At 35.5% G+C, this 25666-nt stretch overlaps 2 protein-coding genes and 1 long non-coding RNA gene across 6 annotated transcripts in view; 1 reads left to right on the top strand and 2 right to left on the bottom strand.

The window, feature by feature from the left end:
- Positions 1–11773, bottom strand: part of LOC111046241 (lariat debranching enzyme) — a 64408-nt gene extending 52635 nt beyond the window's left edge. The window contains exon 1 of one of the 3 annotated variants that reach the window (XM_039428063.1): positions 11729–11773. The gene's annotated coding sequence lies outside the window, so the exon portion shown is untranslated. Of the gene's footprint in view, positions 1–9071; positions 9358–11642; positions 11666–11728 lie in introns of those variants that run through there. The other 2 variants (XM_039428064.1, XM_022331743.2) reach the window with 2 other exon arrangements.
- Positions 1–25666, bottom strand: part of LOC120351306 — a 198948-nt gene that overhangs the window by 97295 nt on the left and 75987 nt on the right. The gene's annotated exons all lie outside the window — the stretch shown is intronic.
- LOC111045598 (helicase SEN1) overlaps positions 16403–25666 on the top strand; it is a 67088-nt gene continuing 57824 nt past the window's right edge. Inside the window, exon 1 of one of the 2 annotated variants that reach the window (XM_039428062.1) lies at positions 16403–16561. In XM_039428062.1, the coding sequence (XP_039283996.1) occupies positions 16496–16561 (66 nt within the window). In that variant the 5' untranslated portion in view covers positions 16403–16495. Of the gene's footprint in view, positions 16562–17117; positions 17327–25666 lie in introns of those variants that run through there. The other variant, XM_039428061.1, reaches the window with a different exon arrangement.

The following is a 25666-nucleotide window of genomic DNA, read 5'->3' as shown; positions in this document are numbered from 1 at the left end:
ACTGCTTATGTCGGAGGACAGACGCTGAGTGAAACCACTTCGCTTTTCTCGTCTTGCCGTGGACAGCTGTGTGATCGTCCATACTAGATAGACCTAAGCAACGTTAACTGTGATTGGGAGTTACAATTTTCTAGAAAAATTTCCACCAATGGAAAGGAACGTTACAACTACAATTTAAGATACATTCTCCCACCAAGTGACAGCTATTTTTCCTTGACAGCTATAAATTCCTTGCCTTATAAGGTTGTGAACCAGACTTATATTCTAGGAAAATCGTTGATCTTCCCACAACTTCTACACACACACCTATAGAGTCGACACTACACAATGCAGAAAAGCAAGGCTCATGAACTAAGCTGTTGCTCCAGGAAAATTGATGTTATTCTTAGGATCATAGCTTCTACGCACACACTTACAGAGTCGACACAACACACCGCAGAAAAGCAAAACAGCAAAATCCATTTTCACAACAGGCTAACTTCTCAGGCTAATTCGCATAACTCTCATCACTCACAATTGTAACAATAAATATTGTTACACTATAGAATTATCATAAATCAGCTGACAAGTGATTACACAGATGTGTGGATAAGCCAGTCTATTACTGTATTTGTATAAGGTCTATAGTTTCAATCAAAGACCTTGAAGAGGTATGCATCTTTAAGCTGGGTTTACACCAAAGTTATTAACAAAATCAGTTAACAAAATGTTAATAACTTAATCCTTCATGTGTGTCCATCAGTATCAATATCCTCACATTCGAAAAAACTAATTTAATAGGTGATTAAAAATAATCAAATGAACTAAATAATGCTGAAGAAATTATAATATTTTTGATTGAAAAAAATTAATATTTCCATTAGATGGAAAGATTATCACGGAACTGGATGAATATTATATAAATTCTGGAATAGAAATATATTCTATTCGTTGTTTAAATTAACATAAATATTAATAAATAATGGAATACAAATTCAAACGTGAACTGATTTTTTAAACATTTAAAACAGTTGACATCAGGTACTTGTGGATGAGAATACTGAGTGAAGTCTACTGTTCACAGAACTACTAGCAGTCCACTAGACAGCTGATTTATGATGAATAATTCTATGGTCTGATTTTTACGGTAATATTGGCATATGAAGGAGGCTCCTTTTTCCTTTTATATTATCCTTGAAATGCAAAATTTCCAAAAACCTTGTATATACGTCGCGCAATTTAAAAAGGAACATACATGTCAAATTTCATGAAAATCTTTTACAGCGTTTTGCCGTAAATGCGCAACATAACAACATTTAAACATTAAGAGAAATGCCAAACCGTCAACTTGAATCTTAGACCTCACTTCGCTCGGTCAATGAAACAAAGAGAAATACACATTTAAAATATGGTTGAATAGATATGATATTTTCAAGTCTAACAAAAAAATAATGGATTTAGATAACTTGCTGCACAAAAAATCAATATGATCACTTCATGTCAGATGGTAATCTATTTGTACTCCTTTTAATTTTATTTTTTTTACAAAATTGTTCAACTTAGCACATAGTAAACAATGTACTGTTTCAACAACTGAATATTTTGACTCTACCTTCAATTTATCTTGGAACCAGCCATGATGGTGACGAGGAAACCTAAAATGTTTACAATAAATGACAAAATTCATGAATATAAAACCCGATAGACAAGAATTGCCTGAACTACCTCCTTCTTCAACAATGCCAGCAGAGCCAGATAGGTTGCGTCATGAATTTAAGAAATATATACACACAAAACTAAAAATCAAAATGGCAGCCTGACTACACCAAGCCCTGTAGGTCTTCTTCAAAAATTCCCCAACTGAGTTGACAGAATCCAAGGTCAGGGCAGTGGACTGTGAATGATAGTTGTTATAAATACCTACAAATAAATCTTTGAATTCTGTGCATAAAAATACTGATAGCTTGAATTGTGGTAAGTACGCCAATAATAGACTAAATGAATCAACAAGATAAGATTTAATAATAATAAGATAATAATAGGCAGATGGCCACATACAAAAACAATTGTGTCAAATATTTTGGGATCAATAAAATAATAATAGGCAGATGGCCACATACAAGAACAATTGTGAGTAGATTAAGTTAAATATCTTTAAGTCTTTAAGTCTTTGAATCTTTAAATAATGATAGGCAGATGGCCACATACAAAAACAATGAGTCAAATATCTTGGGAAAATTACAACATGTGAAATAATGTAGAGAAATACAAAATTTAAATGAAATTAGGTCAATGACATTAATGACCATTGAAGTCTGACAATAATTGAAAAGATAGTATTAATGATACCTGAAATGAATATAAATTGAGTGCTATAATGAAGGTTATTGCTGTAAGATACAATATTAATGATTAAAAAATGACAATAAGCTGTAAAAAATGCTCAGCAAGTAACATACATAAAAAATATATGCGGCATAGGCCTTCAGTGATTTGAATGTCAAGATAGACTTCGACCAAACAATTAATAGGCGTCACTGGCCTTAAAATAACACTTAAAAGCTAAGGGTAGCTAATAAATATAATGAAGGTTGTCCAGGTAAATATAGGCGACATGGGCCTTCAATGAATTGAATGTCAAGACAGACATCAATTAGAACAAGTAATAGGCGACAGTGGCCTCAGAAAATCACTTGTAAAGCCAAGGGTAGCTGTCAAATCCAATAAATTAATAGTTGCTACTATTGAATACAATTATATAGGCGTCAGTGGCCTCAGAAAATCACTTGTAAAGCCAAGGGTAGCTGTCAAATCCAAAGAATAATTGCTACTATTGAATACAATTATATAGGCGTCAGTGGCCTCAGAAAATCACTTTTAAAGCCAAGGGTAGCTGTCAAATCCAATAAATTAATAGGCGTCGGTGGCCTCAGTGAATTGAATGTCAAGATAGACATTAACTAAACAATAAGTAGGCGTCGGTAGCCTCAGTGAATTGAATGTCAAGATAGACATTAATAAATCAATTAGTAGGCGTCAGTGGCCTCAGTGAATCACTTGTAAAGCCAAGGGTAGCTGTCAAATCCAATAAATTAATAGGCGTCGGTGGCCTCAGTGAATTGAATGTCAAGATAGACATTAACTAAACAATAAGTAGGCGTCGGTAGCCTCAGTGAATTGAATGTCAAGATAGACATTAATAAATCAATTAGTAGGCGTCAGTGGCCTCAGAAAATCACTTGTAAAGCCAAGGGTAGCTGTCAAATCCAATGAATTAATAGGCGTCGGTGGCCTTAGTGAATTGAATGTCAAGATAGACATTAACCAAATAATAAGTAGGCGTCGGTGGCCTCAGTGAATTGAATGTCAAGATAGACATTAACCAAATAATAAGTAGGCGTCGGTGGCCTCAGTGAATTGAATGTCAAGATAGACATTAACCAAATAATAAGTAGGCGTCGGTGGCCTCAGTGAATTGAATGTCAAAATAGACATTAATAAAACAAATTAGTAGGCGTCAGTGGCCTCAGTGAATTGAATGTTGAGATAGACATTAATAAATTAATAAGTATATACGTAAATGAAAATTGAATAGAACGATTTACATAACCTGAATAAAATTTTGAAGAGGAGATGCGGCCAGGCAGACAGGCAATGACTCCGCAATACCAACAGGAACAGGACATCAGCAAGCGATGAAGTGATCTGGCCATGCGATGACAAGCATGGAAACGTCCACTACAGCAGGCGAATCCCCCAGTGGAAATGTAGGCTGGAGCAAGTAGAATTCCAAACGAATAATCCGATCTTCAAGTTGTGGAATTTTTGGATTGATTTCCAAACAGTAGAGATGATGCACTTGAAAGTTTGAGTTTCACGAGGTGAAGCCAATTGTAGAAAAATGGTAACTGAAGCCTACACGAGGTTGTAATTTTTGACAAAGTTTATCAAAGCAATATGCAAGCAATCGATGAATAATTTAATCACAATTGAAGAATAGAATAAATGAATTAATTTGCAGAAGTAATTCACACTTTAAAAACGTTCTGTAGATCAAATAAGTAGCGATGAATGCTCACACGAGGTTGCAATTCTTGACAAAGTTTATCAAAGTTTAACAGAGTAACTGAGTGAAGAACTCGATGAATAATTGAATCACACTTGAAGAATAGAACAAACGAATTAATTTGAAGAATAATTCACAATTTAAAAACGTTCTGTAGGTCCGATGAATTCAGATGAAAAGTTTAGACCGGGCGCAGGATGCACGCCCGACGACCTCCATTGAAAGACAAACAGCAAAACCTAAAGACGCTAGCAACAAAAACGGGAAGGCGGAAATGACAGCCACGAACAACACGTTTACAAACGTATGGTGAAAAAGTAGCAAATAACTAGAAAGTAAGATGCCTAAAGACAAGATTAAATTCCAAAAAATCGAATAGTATAAATATTAAAATTGCAACGGCAAATAATCCGACGAAAAAGTACGAATAAAAGTATAGAAAACCAGCTTGACTGAAGCAGTGTCGAAGAACCAACTGTGACGTCACTGGTCAGCGCAGACGCACAAAAGACACAGCGCGCAGACAGACAGACGTGATGTCTACGTAGTAGCGGAACGAATAACAAGTGGAACCGTTCCAATAAATGCTTTGTCAGATTTTACATGAGTAGATTAGTAAGTTGGTTGGTTAGTAAGCAGGTCTTACTAATCGAATCGCAAATACATAACAATATACATCAATGGATTTGCAATGAGAGTGGCTACATTAATTATTCGGCTCATTTTTCTTTAAAACTACTTGCTTTGAAGTTAATCGAAGAAAACAAAAAAATCAAATCGCAAACCCCCTAAATTTTTACATATATATTATTTTATCAAGAAAACTGTTAATTTTATTGAAAAAATAAATATATCTAATATTGTAGTCCATAATGTAACGAATCGAATGGCATATAATAGAACTGTTTCCGATCAATGGGTACAGAGATAATTGATTCCCCGTGATTACCTGCATTTTTCAACTTTGAGGGGGGCTAGGGGGAAAGCTCCAAGGGGATTTCTTGGGAGTTTTGGGAGAATGACCCTCTGGGAGGGTTCTATCGATGGTAAAAGATTCAGCTTTTATTTAATTTTCGGATCGAAAAAAACCTTTATTGACTGGGCTATCATAGGTGTGTGCGTGATTAAAATGGAAATGATGTTCGAAATCAATAAGCTTCCAGATTTAGGGTATTTCGATATTCCACTACCCTCAATCCTGCGCAGGTGAGGATGAAGAAGTCAATAAGTACTGGTATGGTAAGTAAATTAAATTGGAAGAATGAGTACATGGAGAGGAATAATGGCATGTTGGGAGATACGCAGCATGAATTCAGCAGAGGGAGCTCAACAATCTCAACTGGACTGTCCTTGATAGGGATACAGGATCCGTAAGACCTTTGAGGAGCAGAGTTCAGCCTTGTGCTGAACTTTTGTCTGAGTATCTCTCATACCATTCTGTTTGATAAGCTCTCCAGATATGGTTCCAAAGCAGGGCATGGAGTATGGTGGCAGATTATTTGAAGGACTGAATGTAGGTAATGTCGTTGATCTACAGTTAACTTGAATACAAAGGAAGAATCAATGACTAAGTTTTTACGATATAACAATGGCTTTTGACCTTCTTATTCCCCATTAGAAGTTGATGATGAAGATGCAGGTTTTGGGTATTGAGGGTTCGAAACTAAAATGGATTACAGCATGATAGTATCTGTCAAACAGGAAGCAGATGGTTAGTGCAAAACATACTGGTCGGCTTGACCAAACACCTTGGCCCGGTTGAACAAAAGCCGGTTAAATTTTAACAGTGAACAATTTCACGAGAACCAATCCTAATTTCAAAAAATTAATAATTTAATAATATATTCTGGATACCACAGATACAGAAATACCTCAGGGATCAGATTTGGGGCCGGTTCTTTATCTTCAGTATGTGAGTGGCTTACCTGAATCGATAACAGAAGAACAAATAAAGAATCATGGCCTCAGATTATGGAAAGACAAAGTTAGTAGACAACTGTCTACTAACGTTGATAACGTTGATGTAAAGATACATTTTCAAGATGTTCAATGTTTTTGAACGGGTAGTATTATTGACCGAACGAAGTGAGGTCTAAGATTCAAGTCGACGGTTTGGCATTTCTCTTAATGTTTAAATGTTTATATGTTGCGCATTTATGGCGAAACGCGGTAATAGATTTTCATGAAATTTGACAGGTATGTTCCTTTTTAAATTGCGCGTCGACGTATATACAAGGTTTTTGGAAATTTTGCATTTCAAGGATAATATAAAAGGAAAAAAGGAGCCTCCCTCATACGCCAATAATAGAGTAAAAATCAGACTATAGAATTATCATAAATCAGCTGACAAGTGATTACACAGATGTGTGGATAAGCCAGTCTATTACTGTATTTGTATAAGGTCTATAGTTTCAATCAAAGACCTTGAAGAGGTATGCATCTTTAAGCTGGGTTTACACCAAAGTTATTAACAAAATCAGTTAACAAAATGTTAATAACTTAATCCTTTATGCGTGTCCATCAGTATCAATATCCTCACATTCGAAAAAACTAATTTAATAGGTGATTAAAAATAATCAAATGAACTAAATAATGCTGAAGAAATTATAATATTTTTGATTGAAAAAAATTAATATTTCCATTAGATGGAAAGATTATCACGGAACTGGATGAATATTATATAAATTCTGGAATAGAAATATATTCTATTCGTTGTTTAAATTAACATAAATATTAATAAATAATGGAATACAAATTCAAACGTGAACTGATTTTTTAAACATTTAAAACAGTTGACATCAGGTACTTGTGGATGAGAATACTGAGTGAAGTCTACTGTTCACAGAACTACTAGCAGTCCACTAGACAGCTGATTTATGATGAATAATTCTATGGTCTGATTTTTACGGTAATATTGGCGTATGAAGGAGGCTCCTTTTTCCTTTTATATTATCCTTGAAATGCAAAATTTCCAAAAACCTTGTATATACGTCGTCGCGCAATTTAAAAAGGAACATACATGTCAAATTTCATGAAAATCTTTTACAGCGTTTTGCCGTAAATGCGCAACATAACAACATTTAAACATTAAGAGAAATGCCAAACCGTCAACTTGAATCTTAGACCTCACTTCGCTCGGTCAATGAAACAAAGAGAAATACACATTTAAAATATGGTTGAATAGATATGATATTTTCAAGTCTAACAAAAAAATAATGGATTTAGATAACTTGCTGCACAAAAAATCAATATGATCACTTCATGTTAGATGGTAATCTATTTGTACTCCTTTTAATTTTATTTTTTTTACAAAATTGTTCAACTTAGCACATAGTAAACAATGTACTGTTTCAACAACTGAATATTTTGACTCCACCTTCAATTTATCTTGGAACCAGCCATGATGGTGACGAGGAAACCTAAAATGTTTACAATAAATGACAAAATTCATGAATATAAAACCCGATAGACAAGAATTGCCTGAACTACCTCCTTCTTCAACAATGCCAGCAGAGCCAGATAGGTTGCGTCATGAATTTAAGAAATATATACACACAAAACTAAAAATCAAAATGGCAGCCTGACTACACCAAGCCCTGTAGGTCTTCTTCAAAAATTCCCCAACTGAGTAGATTAGTAAGTTGGTTGGTTAGTAAGCAGGTCTTAAGTTGGGACCGGAACGCTGGCGAGTTCAATCCTTTCACTCCATCTGGCAGCCTCTTATAGGCTCGCAGGGCCAAGGCAGGGAATGCATCACGTGTTCTTAAGAGCCGGCGGAAAGGCACATCTGATAAACATCTGTCTTGTATTTTGATCATGGAATTCACTTCTTATACTGAAAGTCCCAAGGTTTACATGCACATACACAGCACACAAGTACACATAGTGACTAAACAGGGTCATTATTCTAGTTGATGTGAAGAGAGATCTGTAATGCTTCAAGTATCCACTGACGCACTGAGAATCACCACTCAAATTGCCCTCTTCTGCAGCAGGAAGACATTATGACAAGCCGAAGCATGCCCCCAGAGCAGCAAACCATAGCTAAGAATGCTATGGGAAAGAGCAAAATATGCAGTCACAAGGTAGGGCCTGCTCACCATCTGTATGAGTTTTCGCAGCAGGTAGGTGATTTTTGCCAGTCTCTTACAGATGCCCTGAATGTGATGCTCCCAGGTGAGTATGGATCGATGTTGAATCCAAGCAGGGACACGCTCCCCTTAACGACGCCCTGGCTGAGGCTCGGGGAACAAATCATCCTCCGAGTCTTGTCCACATTTAAAAGCAGCCTTTTTGCCTTTAGCTGCCTCAAACAGGCTGTCAGCCGTTGTGCTGCAACTGGGTCCTGGCTGTTGAGATGATTATGGTGTCAGCGAACTTCAGCGCACTGCCCTCCAGATCAATATTATTGATTGCGACCAAAATCAGCACCGGACCCAGCACTGAGCCTTGTGGAACAACCCGCCACACCAGTTGAGCTCTTGATGTTGCACCTCTAATGGAGATCACCGGTCTTTGATTTTTCAAATAAGCTGGACAGCAGCTCTCTTTACATTATAACGTTCAATATTTCCTGGTACAATCTCATGCGTCACACAGTCAAAGGCTTAGCTGAGGACGAATAGAGTCAGGGACACAGAGCCGGCTCTTTTAAAGGCCCCCTGTATTCTGTCCACCAGCTCCGCTACTGCAGTAACCGTTATCTGGGTCTTCTTAGAAGCGTGCTGGCTGCTGCAGATCTGAGAAGAGCCTATTGGATTGAAAAAAACCACTATCTGTATCTTCATAAAGATCTTAGCAAAGACAGACATCACTGAGACAGGTTGATAGCTTATAAGAGAATAGTCACCTTTCTTGTAGAATGCCACAGTGCAAGAAATCTTCATTCTTCAACAATGATTCATGTAGCGGAGGTGACATCAATTCAAGCCAGGAATAGACCTCAATTCTTGAGATCAAAATAATTTAACAAGTGTAGCCTAGCATATCATGAAGATCCAATTTGTAGAGCATTAGTTTTACTTACCTTATAAGTTTCCTTATTACAGGGTATTAATAGGTTTATTATGGTCGAGTACAGTTGACAAGTAACATTACTTAAATTGGATCAGTATGACATAAATTATTATCAATCAAAAACAGAAAGCAAAGACTATTTATTTATTTTATTGAAAATTTGTATGTCAACTATAAATTGGTTGTAATTGTAATTTGTTTCTCAAAGAAGATTTTAAGGTTATACAAACTTGTAAACACTATACAACAGAATACATACAGAAAGGTAACTTCCTATCCAACCAATACTTTTTAAATGGCACCAAAACCAACTGAGTGTGCCAAGACCGCGCCATCTTAGTAGAAATTAAATTTACCGTTCATTTTAAAACACACTCAAATCGAAGAATTGCTACTTTTGTTCTTATATTCTAAAACATACCATGAAATCACTTGAAATGAATTAATTTATATCGATACATCATGATTGAATAAGAATTGATAAAAACAATATAAAACTTGTAGTACCCTTTGATGAAAAATCTGGTGTGATACACTCACACAACTTTCCTTGCTCATTGAACTGAATCCAAACTACAGAATATATACAGAAAGGAAACTTGTAATCAAACGCCTATCTAACCAATGCTTTTTACATGACGCCAATACTAAACACGTCACGTGACCTTGGGAAGTTCCAATCCTGGTATTCTGATTGGCTCGTGGCAGTGAATGAGATCAATTGATCCGGATCATTAAAGTGATCCGAACCTACCATCAATACTATGACAATGCGGCGCTTCTTATAATAAGATGGCGGATTTTGGCGTCAGGGACTAGCCAAGTTTCCATACTGTATGTATACTGTGTCCAAACTGTGTACCTGCAAATAAGCCATTAACTTCACAAAATTCATATTATGTTTCTCTGCCATTAACATCTCGAATCTCGAATATCTTGGAGAGTATAGGCACAGAATAGGTACAGAATGGAAACTTGTAATCAAACGTCTTAATGTAACCAATGCTTTTTACATGCCGCCAATACTAAACACGTCACGTGACCTTGGAAGTTCCAATCCTGGTTTTCTGATTGGCTTGTGGCAGTGAACGAGATCAATTGATCCGGATCATTAAAGTGATCCGAACCTACCATCAATACTATTACCACAGAGAAGAGGATTCCTGCTACTTTGTGACTATTAAGCCTTGTACACACGTCCGTACAGATTCGCGCGAACAATCGTATGTACATATGCCTCAACATTCACTGTACGTCCTTGTGGACGCGATCCACGTATGCCTCAGCATTCAAAAGCTATCTGATTTGCAGACGACACGAAGACATGGTAGATGTAGATTTTCCACAACATGACAACAATTGAACAATGGCGTCATTCCATCATTGAAGATAGTTATCACAAATTGCAGCAGTATCATTTTATTTCAATGACTTATATAATAAAATTAAAAATAAAACTTGACAAACGATGTTGGTGGGTTGAACGATTGTAGGTTGAAGTAAGGAAATAAATTGCTACATGGCATAATATTGACAATTCAATCTTTCTTAGGTTGTCAAAACATTATGTTGTTAATATACTGAATCTAATTCAACTAGTTATCTAAACAAAAAAATGATATCATCATGAGGGAAGCAATAACTCCACAAGAACGATTGGCTCTAACTTTGAGATTCTTGGCATTAGGCGATTCATTTGTTGGTTTCCAATATCTATTCAGAATCTCAAAAAAAGAAAAATTCTACAATAATTCCAGAAGTTTTGATGACCTAATCAAAGCACTTAAGACTGTCTCACAAAATTGACAGTCGTCTTTAAGGAAATTAGCCATAAATTGAATCAAATACTAAATTGCTGCCCATTTTAAACTAACTCTGCTCTTACACATGACAAAACAAGATTCTCCAAAAGATTAGCTTCAAGATTTACCTTCAAGGGAATACTAGTTCAAAGTTTGAATATATCTCTCTATAGATAGCCTAGCCATCTAAAACGTATAATATCATATTGAAGATTACAATTTTAATTAACAACTCTGATTGATAACATGAAACAAACACAAGATGATTTGATAGCCACAGTAAAATAATATTTGATCTATACTTTCTTGTAGGAACCCTGTAGAGAAGCTTTTTTCACTTAAATTATGCAGTTCTAAATTTGTTAATCATGATACGAATTATATACTCCATGCATGTTTCTATTTAAATATTTGACAATCCACATATCCTACAAAATTACAAAAATCCTACAATTTACAATTAGTTATTGGATCACAATTTGATTTGTCATTCATTAACCTAATTCATTGGAATTAGGTTATGACGCCTTCAATGTTTACGTTTTGCCTCACCCGTATGGCAAAATCGCGTCCACACGTACATTCAATGCTCGCCCGAGGCGCCTTTGAGCACGCCAAAATACCGACAGGGTTCCGGTTCGCCCACATTTTAAATGGCACCAAAACCAACTGAGTGTGCCAAGACCGCGCCATCTTAGTAGAAATTAAATTTACCGTTCATTTTAAAACACACTCAAATCGAAGAATTGCTACTTTTGTTCTTATATTCTAAAACATACCATGAAATCACTTGAAATGAATTAATTTATATCGATACATCATGATTGAATAAGAATTGATAAAAACAATATAAAACTTGTAGTACCCTTTGATGAAAAATCTGGTGTGATACACTCACACAACTTTCCTTGCTCATTGAACTGAATCCAAACCACAGAATATATACAGAAAGGAAACTTGTAATCAAACGCCTATCTAACCAATGCTTTTTACATGACGCCAATACTAAACACGTCACGTGACCTTGGGAAGTTCCAATCCTGGTATTCTGATTGGCTCGTGGCAGTGAATGAGATCAATTGATCCGGATCATTAAAGTGATCCGAACCTACCATCAATACTATGACAATGCGGCGCTTCTTATAATAAGATGGCGGATTTAGGCGTCAGGGACTAGCCAAGTTTCCATACTGTATGTATACTGTGTCCAAACTGTGTACCTGCAAATAAGCCATTAACTTCACAAAATTCATATTATGTTTCTCTGCCATTAACATCTCGAATCTCGAATATCTTGGAGAGTATAGGCACAGAATAGGTACAGAATGGAAACTTGTAATCAAACGTCTTAATGTAACCAATGCTTTTTACATGCCGCCAATACTAAACACGTCACGTGACCTTGGGAAGTTCCAATCCTGGTTTTCTGATTGGCTTGTGGCAGTGAACGAGATCAATTGATCCGGATCATTAAAGTGATCCGAACCTACCATCAATACTATTACCACAGAGAAGAGGATTCCTGCTACTTTGTGACTATTACAATGCGGCACTTCCTAACAAGATGGCGGATTTTAGCGTCAGGGTACTATAGTGAGGTTCACGTTATAATGGCAGTGGATAAAGATAGAAGAATAGCGATGCCGATTCTCTGCATTGATTAATTATATTTCTACACTGTCAAAATCATAATTGGCATCGTTGTGGACCTAGAAAAGGATAGTACCTCCGGCTTTGTCGAATGATAGACAAGGATAGCAGAATCAAAGTTGATCAAATACTGTCATTATAACGTGGACCGCACTATAGCCAAGTTTCCAATAGTTTCCATACTGTATGTATACTGTGGTATAGGCACAGAATAGGTATACTGTGGTATAGGTGATATAGATATGGGTCACATGAATTGGGAATATCTGGAACTCAAAATATCTTGCAGATGGCACAAAGTAGAAGGAATTTCTTCTTTGTGCAGCTGGCCCGAATTGAAAATACTGTATATGGAACTTCGAATATGTTGACAGGCGGAACTCCGAATATCGTGCAGGCTGGTGGAACTCAAAATATCTTGTCAGCTGGTGGAATTGGAAATATATCGAATTCACAATATCGATCGTTATTAGCGAGACTACGTAGATGTGGGATGAAACAAATTTATTGCAAGACAAATGAAGGGTTCTATAGTTAACCACAAAGATACTGGGCTGTAATCCAATATTAGGTATGTGCACACCCATGCGTACAAATTCATTGCAGAATTTTCAAGAATTCAGACTGCTGTTTCCAAACGAAGTTTTCGTTGCGAAATATTGAAGCACACACACTGGGAAGCGAAAAAACCACAATGTGGAGTGCAGGAATATTCGATTTGGACGACGACAAGGCAGACAAAACTAAGGCACTATAAAGATGGTTTTTACAGTGCCCAAGACAAAACTAAACTACAGTAATGTAGTTCCAGAACTCGCCACAAAATTGACAACACAAAAAAGCGTTGCAAATGCTTCATGTAGCAAAAGCTGCAAATTATTCTCAAGGGAATATTTCGCAACACATTGGTTTGCGCCAGCACATACACCACAATGGTATTAAATTTCCGCACGGCAAGCTCTACAAATTGAATTCGATTGAATTCGCACTGCAACAAAACTCTCGTGTTGATGTGTGCCTGGTAATTGTTGGGATCACATCTATCACATTAAAACAGATTAAGCTAAACATAGGTTTATACAGTATGCCAGGGAAACGAAAATCACCTTAACAATACTTTTAATGAACCCACTGTAAACATATTATTATGAAATTCTTTACTATAAAAAAAGCAGAGCTCTTCATACTGGATGAGACCCTCAAGATGTCCTCTGGTGTCTACATAATATAATATTAAGCTGCTCTAGTGCTCTACCTACCTACCTACCTCATGCACGAGAAGGAGGTTGCAAAGTCCATTACTGAAGGATGAGTTGGACCCCTTGTTAGTTTACCAAAAATGAGACTTATGCCAGTTGATAGAGCTGACAAATGACTATAAAGGGTATGAGTTTGAAAATAATCGGTCAAGTCATTTTTGAGAAAAATGTGATAAAAAATTAACAAAATTCATTTTTCTCAATAGTATTACAGAGCTCCAGCAATTTTTCCAGAAATGAGACTCATGTCAGTTCATAGAGCTTATAAATAGCTATCCAGGGTATGAGTTTGAAGAAAATCGTTGGAGCCCTTTTCAAGAAAACCGTGAAAAACATGGTTTTTTTAGTCATTATCCACCATTTTGAATTGAATCTTATGAATTTCTCATTGTCAGATCCTCATTTTTCAAATGTTTCATGGAGTGAAAAACTTAAATAAGTGTTTTATTTCTGACATAATGTATATGTCAATACTATGACAAGGACCAAGTCAGGTCCACTTCCAGACACTACACAGTCAATCCAGATTTCTGGTCATGAGGAAGGAGAGAATCATAATCAGAATCAGGGGTGCCCACAGCATGTTTTGATGTTGCAAGTTGTGACATGAGGCTCAATTTTGGGGGGGATTTTTGGAAAAAACTAGGGAAAAATCTGGTGTGGCGCACTCACACAACTTTCCTTGCTCATTGAACTTATAAGCCCCATTCTTAAAGGAGAATAATTTAGGGGAATAACATAATGACGATTGGCAGCAACATACTTGACACTATGATCAGACTACTGTATATCTGTATATATAATTGTTTTCTGAGTACTTTTTCCTTTGTGTAAATTGTGAAATTCAATGATATTTCTCAAAAGTCGTCAAAACAGCTGTTCTATAGATTAAATATCTCGACTATGTGTTCTTTCTATGAACTGCGCTACCTACAGCGCTACTGTGCTACCATGCACAAGAAGGAGGCTACAAAGTCCAATTCTCAAGGATGGGGTGGACTCCTCATTGGTTTCCAAGAAAGGAGACTCATGCCAGTTAATAGAGCTGATAAATAACTATACAGGGTATAAATTTGAAAAAAAAAATCGGTCATGTCATTTTTGAGAAAATCGTGAAAAACATAGTTTTTTAGTAATAATCCGCCATTTTTCTCAAGAATATTACGGAGCTCCTGCAATTTTCCCAGAAATTAGACTCATGTCAGCTGATAGGGCTTATAAATAGCTATCCATGGTATAAATTTGAAGGGAATCGTTAAAGCTGTTTCCGAGAAAACCTTGAAAAACATGGTTTTTTAGTGATTATCCGCCATTTTTCTCAAGAATATTACGGAGCTCCTGCAATTTTCCCAGAAATGAGACTCATGTCAGTTGATAGGGCTTATAGATAGCTATCCATGGTATAAATTTGAAGAAAATTGTTAGAGCCATTTTCGAGAAAACCGTGAAAAACATGGTTTTTCAGTAATTATCCGCCATTTTTTCCGCCATTTTGAATTTAATTTTATTGAATTTCTTATTGTCAGATCCTTATGGTATAAGGACCTTAAGTTTAAAATTTGAAGTCAATCGGTTGATTAGGAATGGAGTTATCGTGTTCACAGACATACACACATACACACAGACCAACACCCAAAAATCATGTTTTTGGACTCTTTAAATGTATAGAAAACTTGAAATCGGGGTACCTTAATTTTTTTTGGAAAGCAATACTTTCCTTACCTATGGTAATAGGGCAAGGAAAGTAAAAAGGGGGGGGGATTTTTCAATATACAGTTTTTAAGTACCTAAATGGATACCAAATTTTGGGGGGGGGGAATTTTGCGACATGGACCATTGGGGGGATGGGCACCCCTGATCAGAATAATGGTGAAAGGATCATGATAAGTTCCAAAATCAATCGGCTAATTGACCGAGCAAAGTGAGGTCTAAGATTCAAGTCAACAATTTTGCATTTCTTTTTGTTTATATGTTTTCATCTTTATATAATATATGTTCCACATTCACAGCGAAGCGCAGCAATATATTATCATGAAATTTCACAGATATGTTCCTTTTTGAATTTTGCGTCAATGTAGGCTACATACAAGGTTTTTTATAAAATTTTGCATTTCAAGGATAATACATAAGGAAAAGAAGTCTATATCAGACTATAGAATTATTCATCATAAATCAGCTGTCTAGTGGACTATAATACTACTCATTTGAAAACATGGAACATCTTGAAAATGTATCTTCCCATCAAAGCTAGTAGACAGTTGACTATTATAATACTACCCGTTCAAAAACATCAAACATCTTGAAATAGTTATTTGTATATCTAGAGTGAAAACTACAACTTCTTCTCCCTGTGGAAAAAAATTTTGAAGCCCTAGGGGAAGCCAAGAGCAACAATTTTCCTGAGGGAGAAAAGTACTTTTTACTCGTGATGTACACAACATTTTCCTTAATCTTCATTTTTTTTAGAAACTGCAAATCAAATAATTTTAATAACTTTATGTTTTCTAACAACATAACCTGAAATCTAAAACCTAAAAATCGGTCATCCGATTGGCACTGCCGATTGCGCTATCTATCGGCAAAAGTTGTAACAATTTATTATCAGCTGGACGGCTATATAAAAAGGCTTACTTTGTTGTATCTTTGATAATGATAAAAACTAAACGACATGAAGTATATGTCTAATTAATTGTTTAAAAATAGTGTAATAAGTTGAAATACCAATGCTAATTTTACAGAGTATTAATATGAGTGCATTAGTACCTTATTTTGAGCTATATGTTGGAAAGGTAAGTAATTGCCATAAATTCTAGATACAAAATCCTACAGTTGTCACTATACCAAAAACACCTCGCGCGTTTCAGGTTTGAATTGCAGATGAAAAATATTTGTTGGCTGGTATTTTTAATAGAGAAAAATATAAACCTACCACTTTTATTGTTTCAATAATTTACTTAGCCACATAGAAAAAAGTGGATGGTATATTAATATTCAGTTTCAAAGTGATTTGACCCAATTCAAAAAACAATTAGATAAAAACTATTAATTGTCCGTAAATTAAAAATTGAAATACGGTGTCAAACACTTCTCAATGAACTCATAAATCGTCCACTTTCAATTCGAGCAATCCTAGATTTTTTATTTTCGTTAACCAACAATACACGCTGAGAACTGTAGGATAGTAATTTCATAGTTATAGGCTTTTTAAAGCTATAAATTGAATTATTTTCATTTTTATCTTCGAAAATAATTCTCTAAAAGGATTTTTTGACTTTTTCAAACAGGATAATTCGAAAAAAATTTCAACAATGGAAACTATAACGTCCGGTCATTCCTCCTTCCTGCCCAACCAATATCCCACCCGGCAAAGAGAAGGATTTTTTGTTGATTGTTGTCTTTGTTGTATCTTTGATAATGATAAAAACTAAACGACATGAAGTATATTTCTAATTAATTGTTTAAAAATAGTGTAATAAGTTGAAATACCAATGCTAATTTTACAGAGTATTAATATGAGTGCATTAGTACCTTATTTTGAGCTATATGTTGGAAAGGTAAGTAATTGCCATAAATTCTAGATACAAAATCCAACAGTTGTCACTATACCAAAAACACCTCAATATTATAATTACGCTTATTTTTGTCTTATAAACATTTATTAACATAACAGTTAAAATAAACAACTGTTATTTTATTTTCTTTAACAATTTTATTAAAATACAAGATTGAAGCCATATACAATAATTGGAAGAGAAAACAAGAGGCAAGAGATTTTTCCAAATTTATTTCTCTCCAAATTTTGTTTTAAATAAAAGTTTATTGTTGACTTCTAAACAATTAATAAAGTATAGTTTAGAGTTGATTTTTAATTAAGGTACTTCTAGAGTTCACTTCACCAAGAAGTTTAGGTTATATCAATAGGTTGTCATATATTGATGTAAAATTTGTTTTAATTGACTGCTAACCTTACAGTTTGAAATACTAAATAATGTGATGTAATTCTATGACCTGTGATAAATTGTTAAAATTTTGTTTGTATATTTTTGACGATGTCTTGCATTATTGTTTTTAATGTTCTGACAATAAACAAATCTTAAAGCAAAGGGGTTGGTTTAGGCTAATTGTGTAATGCCAATAACTAATGCCTTACCTCGTAGGCCTACCTACTTACTTGTTACTTGTCTCGTCTTCTGCGGAGTCTGGTGATTGGGGAATCGTCAAAATATCTTCCCTTTGATGAGGTTCACGTCTGCCATGGTCCTTAGTTTGTTTGATAAAGTGACTGTAAGTTTGGTATGCTCCTGCACATACACAATTTTGTAGTAAGGTCTCTCAATCAGATAGCGCTTGAGTGCTTTGGCAAAGAGTGTTTGTGGCAGTTTGGTGATTAAGAAGGCTCCAGCATAAGCTGGGAGTCCTTAAATTTAGTGAGACGGTGCTTTGGAAAGTCTTGGTATTTCTAGTCTTGTGCCCACCTCTTAGTGGAGGTTTTGTTAGCTAAGATTGTTGACTCAAGTGTATAAATATATATGAAAAATACTGTGAGTAGTATGTGTTTTTTAAACATCGGCTTTTAGTGTTTTATTAACGTGACTCCTAGTAGCCTAATATAGTATTGCTCTTTTTTGAATAACAAGGACTGAACCCCATTCTACAATGCCGTATCCCAAGTGAAACACAAATAAGGCATGGTAGGTAGGCCTATGCTATCAATGCTCTTTTCCCCAATATGTATCTCAGTCTTCAACAAATAGGCCTATAGTGAGGTCCACGTTTTAATGGCAGTAATTGATCATTATTGGAGATGCTATCCTTGTCTATTATTCGACAAAACAGATAGCACTCTCCTTTTCTAGCTTCGCAACTTTGCCAAGTCCGTTATTAGCAATGATATAGGAATGTAATTAATTAAGGCAGAAAAACGGCAAAACTGTTCTCCTATCTTTATCTACTGTCATTATAACGTGGACCTCAATATAGGCTACCGCAGATGACAATTTTTTACAGAGTTTTTCAATATGAGTTTGCCAGTAATAATGATGGCCAAAAATTGTGTACAGGTATGGGTATGGGTGATTGTGCTGATTTCATTATTTGTAACATCTGCTAGGGAATTAGTTGTTGGTTTAAATTTTTTATGTAATGGCTTCTTTATTATTAGGTTCAATTTATTACCGTTAATGGTTGCATCTATTAGACTTCTAGATCAATTGGATCCTGATTTTTGTGATGTTCTAGAATTGTAGTGTCTTCCGCGAATAATATGCAGTTTTTTCTACTTTCAATTTCTATTGGAATATCGCTGACATACATTAAAAAAGTAGTGGTCTAGGATTGATACCGTACGCCTTTACTAACGGTCCTTTACTAAAGTTTTTTATTTTTTGACGCAATCTATCCGGGAACACCTGGCTAACGATCAAGACTTAGGATATTGGATATTGGTCCGGAGAGAGGATTCATACTGTAGGATGTCTGTTTGATTTCAACTTATTGCTTCCAGTCAGATAAATAGTCCTCCAGCCACTGTAGTGCCTTTCCCTCTATTTTGAGCTTTTTCAGTTTTTGTTTTAGGGTTTCCCAGCTCAGCTTTGTTGTCAAAGGCTATTTGCAGGTCAATAAATAGGCTGGACACTGTTTTTATTCTCACAAATTTTTTATACTATTCCACAACTCTGCCGTTGATGTGCTGCGCCTTCTTCTAAAGCCATGCTGGTGTACCGATATTACTTTTTTTTTGTTTTTAAGTATTCAATCAATTGATCATAAACGGTATAATATGGTCTCCTCAAGAAGTACTGTTTCAACTCCTTCAGTTCTATATTTTATGATGTTGTTGAAGGTTGGCAATTGTTCTATAATTTTTAGGGTCAGTTTTGTCACCTTTTTCAAATTTAGGAAAGATTCTAGATATCTTTAGGCTTTTTGGAAATACTGCCTGATCAAAGGATGTATTGAAAATGTCTATCAGTGGTAGTTTTAGTTCTTCTTCACAATATTTTATATTTTTTCCAGTAATTTCATCGTGTCCTGAAGAGTTATTGGCCTTCTTAATTATTCTGCTCAGTTGAGCGCATGTGATGGCTTGATCAAAATTCACTGCGTACTACTGTTGTGTCTGCTTTCCCTAAACAGTCATTTCCCCTATGCAGTCCCTCACTGCCGCCTCCATCCCTCTATCGGTGACTCAATAAATGCACAATTCATTATGTTACAAACATGGTAGCCTACGGGTCTATGATAGTGCCGGCGATCAGTGTGTTAACATCCACATTGTCCTTAGTAGTTTAGTATTTTTTTTCATCTTTCTTCATTTATGATTTTCCATAGTTCTTTTCTTTTTTCGTCAGTCTGTTGAATTTTTGCTACAATGAATCCCCTCTTCTTGTTTTTACTCAGATTCATGTCTTTTCTTTTTTGTCTCTTATTGGTTGTTGTAATTTTTATAAATTGCCACTCCACCCCATTAAAATTTACTAGTAACCCAACTTATACTCATGTAGAGTAGAGCCTACGCCTCATTAGTAGTAGGCCTAATATCGGTATTACACATTCATGTAAATAATTTCTATTGTGAGGTCTATGATAGCCGTGGAGAAAGATAGGAGAACAGCGTTGCCGATAGGAAGCAGCATTGCCACAAGGATGTAGCCAGGAGAGGTAGTCCCCCCTTCCCCGAAATATTCAATCTTTTCACTAAATTTCTAAAAATTAAATAAATTTTGAATCCTTGGAGAGTTATATTTTGGATACATTCTTCGTTTTCTCCGCATTTTGCTAGGGTCTGGAAATTTTATCTTGGAAGGGTTACAAAATTTCGTCCAAGATAAGCCCAAAATCGGCGGCTTTTCAGCGATTTTTCAGTGTTTTTTTTTTGCGTTTTCTCAGCGTCTTCAATAACTGATTGACAGAAAATGCTCAAGTTTGGTACATAGTCTCAGCTCAATTGTACAATATTGTTGTGTAAAATATGGAAGAGCCTTGAAATTATGTCAAAGTTACGCCTAAAATTGGTATTTACAGCGTTTGTCTACTTATTGTATACTTACTTGGATACTTGTAGTGTTATCAAGGGAAGCTTAACAGCTGTGGTCGTCATTTTTGTCTGTTTTATCTGGAGGTCAGACGTCCTCCCAAAACTCCTTCATGGAGTAGTAATTCCTTTGTGTAAATGGGTCTTCAAGGATTTCCTGAAGCTCACCGGATCTCTGCACCTTCGTATCTCCAAGGGAAGCTTGGTTTACACCTTCCTTGCACGTTTCTAAAGGTGCGTACAGACTTTCGCTCTGCTCCGCAACGGAACGTCACTCCAGCAGAGCGATTGATGATCGACCGGGAAGCAACAGTGGTTTGACCGGGGAACGCGAAAAGATCTAACATCTTCCGTAACGTTCATGATGGGTGCGTGGGCGGAGCGACTGTGGTTCGATGGTGGTACGAGGGAGGAGCGTGCTCGGTGCTGGTTGGAAGTGCGAATATGTGTACGCAGCTTAACACTAGACATGGCTAGTGTTGTTCTTTGCCTGTCGATGTGGATGTTCTCACTCTTTCTTGTATTGTGTTGATGAATGCTGGAAATCCTTTCAAAATATTCCGGATATTTCAATATTGTAGTTGCTGACTCCAATATGTATACATCAGTAGGCTATACATAACTCCGTCTAATGAAGAATTTTTTTCATTTTCATCAGTTAATCTTAACATTTGCAATCTTGCGAATATTACTCTACAATGTTTGATGTAGTTTGCACCACTTGTAATTATTAATATATTATTTTTTACTAAGAATACTCTGTTTCTGAGCAATTTTCCCAGAATACGATACCTTAATTTAATACACTGTGGAAGCATCCATGATAGACTTCCAATGATACTTCTGCGTTCACTATTTTCTGCAGGCGGCGTGCAAGGCAACACACTACAATAACGTTTCTCAGCTTTTTCGATTGATGAACACAAAATTTTCAAATTTTATATACACATTACAATAGGGTTTGCAATTTCGCGTTAAATGGTTATACAGGGTGGGTGAAAAGTTCGAGCTTAATATCCCATACAAATCAAATCAAATCAAATTTATTTGTTTCCAACATTTACAGTATAAACAATATATAAAAAGATATAATTGAAACAACACTCACATGGACACGCAGGTCTGTTTGTGAGTTGTTTGAGTTCGTGATTACATTATTTTAATTATTATAACTTGAGAGAAATTCCTGGAAATTAGATTTGGCTAGGTACATTGTATTGAAATGAAAAGAATAACTTAAATAAAGAAGTAAATTGAATTATGATATGTTAAATAATAGAAATTATTATTCAATCATAGAAATATTGTAGCACAACTACACACATACAACTCACACATACAGGGAGGGGGAAGACAGCCACACACACACCACACACATACACACACACCAACATTCTAAAATGGCTGTTAGATGCATTTAAATTCATTGGTTGATTACTGATAGAGGTAGAGAAGATGAAAATTGGAAGCTCAAAATAATAAATATATAGAGGAATAAATTTTGTATAGAATATAGGTCTACAGTAGAATAATTTGAAGCGAAAGCTTGGAGTTTAACCAACCGCGTTTGCGCGCAGCGGGGCTAGACGTACGCAGATCTCAAAATCAGATCACATTCGTCGTTATTTGAGGCAGATAACCACCCCCGCAATATTTTTGTATTGGTATATTGAGCAATCCCCCGGCTGACTAACAAACAAAGGTGCATTCCGCAGAATTACGTGAACCAGATATGTCACATTTCTGTCGCAGACAGATCTCATATTACGTGAAACACCAGAATGATGGAGATATGAGCCGCGGGTCAGGTAATTGTGTTGAGAGGAATTATTGAAAACAATCTTATTTTTAAATGCATAGGTCATAACAGATTTGATGAAAAGTTTTTTTATAGTGAGAACATTGAAAAAATTGAACAAGAGATCTGATGAATAAGTCCTTTCCAGACCTAGTCCAGCCTTGATAATTGCTTTCTGAGTTATAGATAATTCTTTAATGTATACATCACATGCACCGCCCCATGCAATAATACCGTATGTCATGATGGATTGAGCAAATGAAAAATATACCATTCTTAATTCTTTAACATTGAGGATACCATGTAATTTAGAGAAAACGAAGATCAACTTTCTCAACTTATTTTTCAAGTAGGCTATGTGCTGCATCCAACTCAGTCTATTATCAAAAATGATACCCAGATATTTTATTTCATTTACAGACTCAATTGACCTGCAACACATTCAACATCCCACTCACGACCACACATGTGAAGTTTAAGATCCAACTGGGGAGGTGGGGCACGTTTTTTGTGAAGAAAAATAGGCATGACTTTGGTTTTACTAATATTCATACTAAGGATATAAACCACTTTTTCAGTCTCACTACACCACTATTTGCGGTCCTGTACACTTCTCTCCAGCTATCCCCCTCAAAATACACAGCAGTGTCGTCAGCAAATAACAAAATTTTCCCCAAAATATTGCTTTCGATTATGTCATTAATGTACAGGAGAAATAGAACCGGACCAAGAGTACTACCCTGGACTACTCCATAGTCTATTCCCTGAACATTACTATATGTATTGTTGATACTCACAATCTGTTTACGCTCAGACAAGTAGCTATTGATCCATGAATGAGCTATCCCAGCAATACCATATTTATACAGTTTTCTCATCAAGATGGAGCGGTCTATAGAATCAAAAGCCTTGGTAATTACCTTTGTAATACACAAAGGTAATTTGATGTGGTTGTGATTGGGGATCCTACTCAAATTGAAAATACTACTTTACTATGACTTCAAAAATCTGGTCCGCCATATTGAATGCAACTTTTTTTTTAAATAGGAAGGTGGATACCGCATATCGATATCTTGAACCGTTCAGAATATATTCACATTATTAATCAATATTATTCAAAGCAGAAAGGAGAGAAAAAAGTCTGATAACGGCTTAATATCTCATACACAAAGGTTATTTGACAGAGGGTGTGATTGAGGATCCTACTCAACTTGAAAATACTACTTTACTATGACTTCAATAATCTGTTCCGCCATCTTGGATCTGCCATATTGAATTATTGAATGCAACTTTTTTTTTTAATAGGAAGGTGGTCTTGCGATACATGATTTCGATACGAAATTTCAATAGAAAATGAATGGTGAAAACCGCACATTGATATCTCAAACCGTTCAGAAGATATTCACATTATTAATCAATACCACTTGTGTATTTAATTTCTGATATGCCTGATATTGAATATAATGTGAATATCTTCTCAACGGTTTGAGATATCAATGTGCGGTTTTCACCATTCATTTTTTCTTGAAATTTTGTATCAAAATAATGTATCACATGACAGCCTTCCCATTTAAAAAAATAAAGTTGCATTCAATATGGCGGATCCAAGATGGCGGACCAGATTTTTGAAGTCGTAATAAAGTAGTATTTTCAAGTTGAGTAGGATCCTCAATCACACCCTCTGTCAAATAACCTTTGTGTATGAGATATTAAGCCTTTATCAGACTTTTCACCCACTCTGTATAATTTCGCCAAAGGTACGGTACGCAAAAAGTAGTTTTTCAGAATTTTTTAGAAATTTGGTGAACAGATTCAGGTAGGGTGTAAGAGATTATTGTAAAGAGGGCGGTAAATTAACGATGAATATAGGCTTAGTATTAATTTTGCATTTGTAGTGATTTTTCTCAGGGTTTTAGGAACTTTAAAGTCTAAATTTGGTTCAGCCTAGGTAATGCTGAGTTTGAGGGGGGTTTCCAGTTTTTTATTGCGTTTTCAATGCGTTCTCCCAGATTTCTCAAGGAGACTGATAGACTACTTGAAAAAGTTAGACAGGAATATTTTTTATGTTATCTCAATAATTTCTTATCTTGAATTTTTAAAAACACTTATAAAGTGAAAATTCACTTACCAAATACTCTGATCAGACAGTCTGATGATGACCCACCCACACCAGGTCGAAACGATCCTCACTACTAATAGTAAGTGCATTTTCACGTTATAAGTGTTTTTAAAAATTCAAGTTTAATTTCATTAGTGAAAAAGTATGAATATGCAACACAATTTCTATCTCTAATTTCAAAGTACTAGAATGAAATACAATAATTCTTACAGTATCTTAGATCATGTCTCCATGTGGGAAATGATATTTATATTCATTCTGATAATAATTTACAAATAATTTTGCAACCCTAAGCTACACAGTTGGAATCAATCAGTCTATTACAATAATTGCAACAAGAGCCCACTGACTTTTTGACAGAAGAAAGCAAGTTAAAATGAAAAATGCAGCCCAGCAAAGTGAGCCAATATGTTGTCATATCCCATTTTCCAACCCAACAATATTTATCTTTTAAATGTAAGCTTCTAAATGGTTCATAGTACTATAATGATAGTGTACTAATTTTGTTGAAAATGTGTGTGTATTATAATTAAGTTGTCCACTTGCCAGAAAGTCTACGATAGAAGTGAAATATCTTGTGTTTGCAAAGTGATGAAATTGTAAGCCTACCAGTACCACAATTATTGTTTTAACTGTTGAGGGATATCTGTGAAATATGTATTTTATGGTATATTGAGTGCATGTTCGTGCTTAAAAGCACAATTGTCCTGTTATTATTTTTTCCTACAGCTACCTCGGAAAGTTGCTGTTCCTGTACTGATTACAATACTCAAAGATTCACTTTTCCGCTCTAGTGTGGGAAAAAATTTTCTGCACTCCAGATTTGCAATATGGCAACACAAAATAGTTGGTGGGTTATATGGAGGATTAGTGCACGAAAACAAAAATTAAGTTGTTAACAATGACTGTGGTTAGATTTAGATAAGAATCATTTCAATGGCTAC

This window comes from Nilaparvata lugens, chromosome 5, assembly GCF_014356525.2.
Source record: "Nilaparvata lugens isolate BPH chromosome 5, ASM1435652v1, whole genome shotgun sequence".
NCBI lineage: Eukaryota > Metazoa > Arthropoda > Insecta > Hemiptera > Delphacidae > Nilaparvata > Nilaparvata lugens.
Note: the sequence above shows the minus strand (reverse complement) of the source record. Positions and strands in the feature narration are given on the sequence as shown.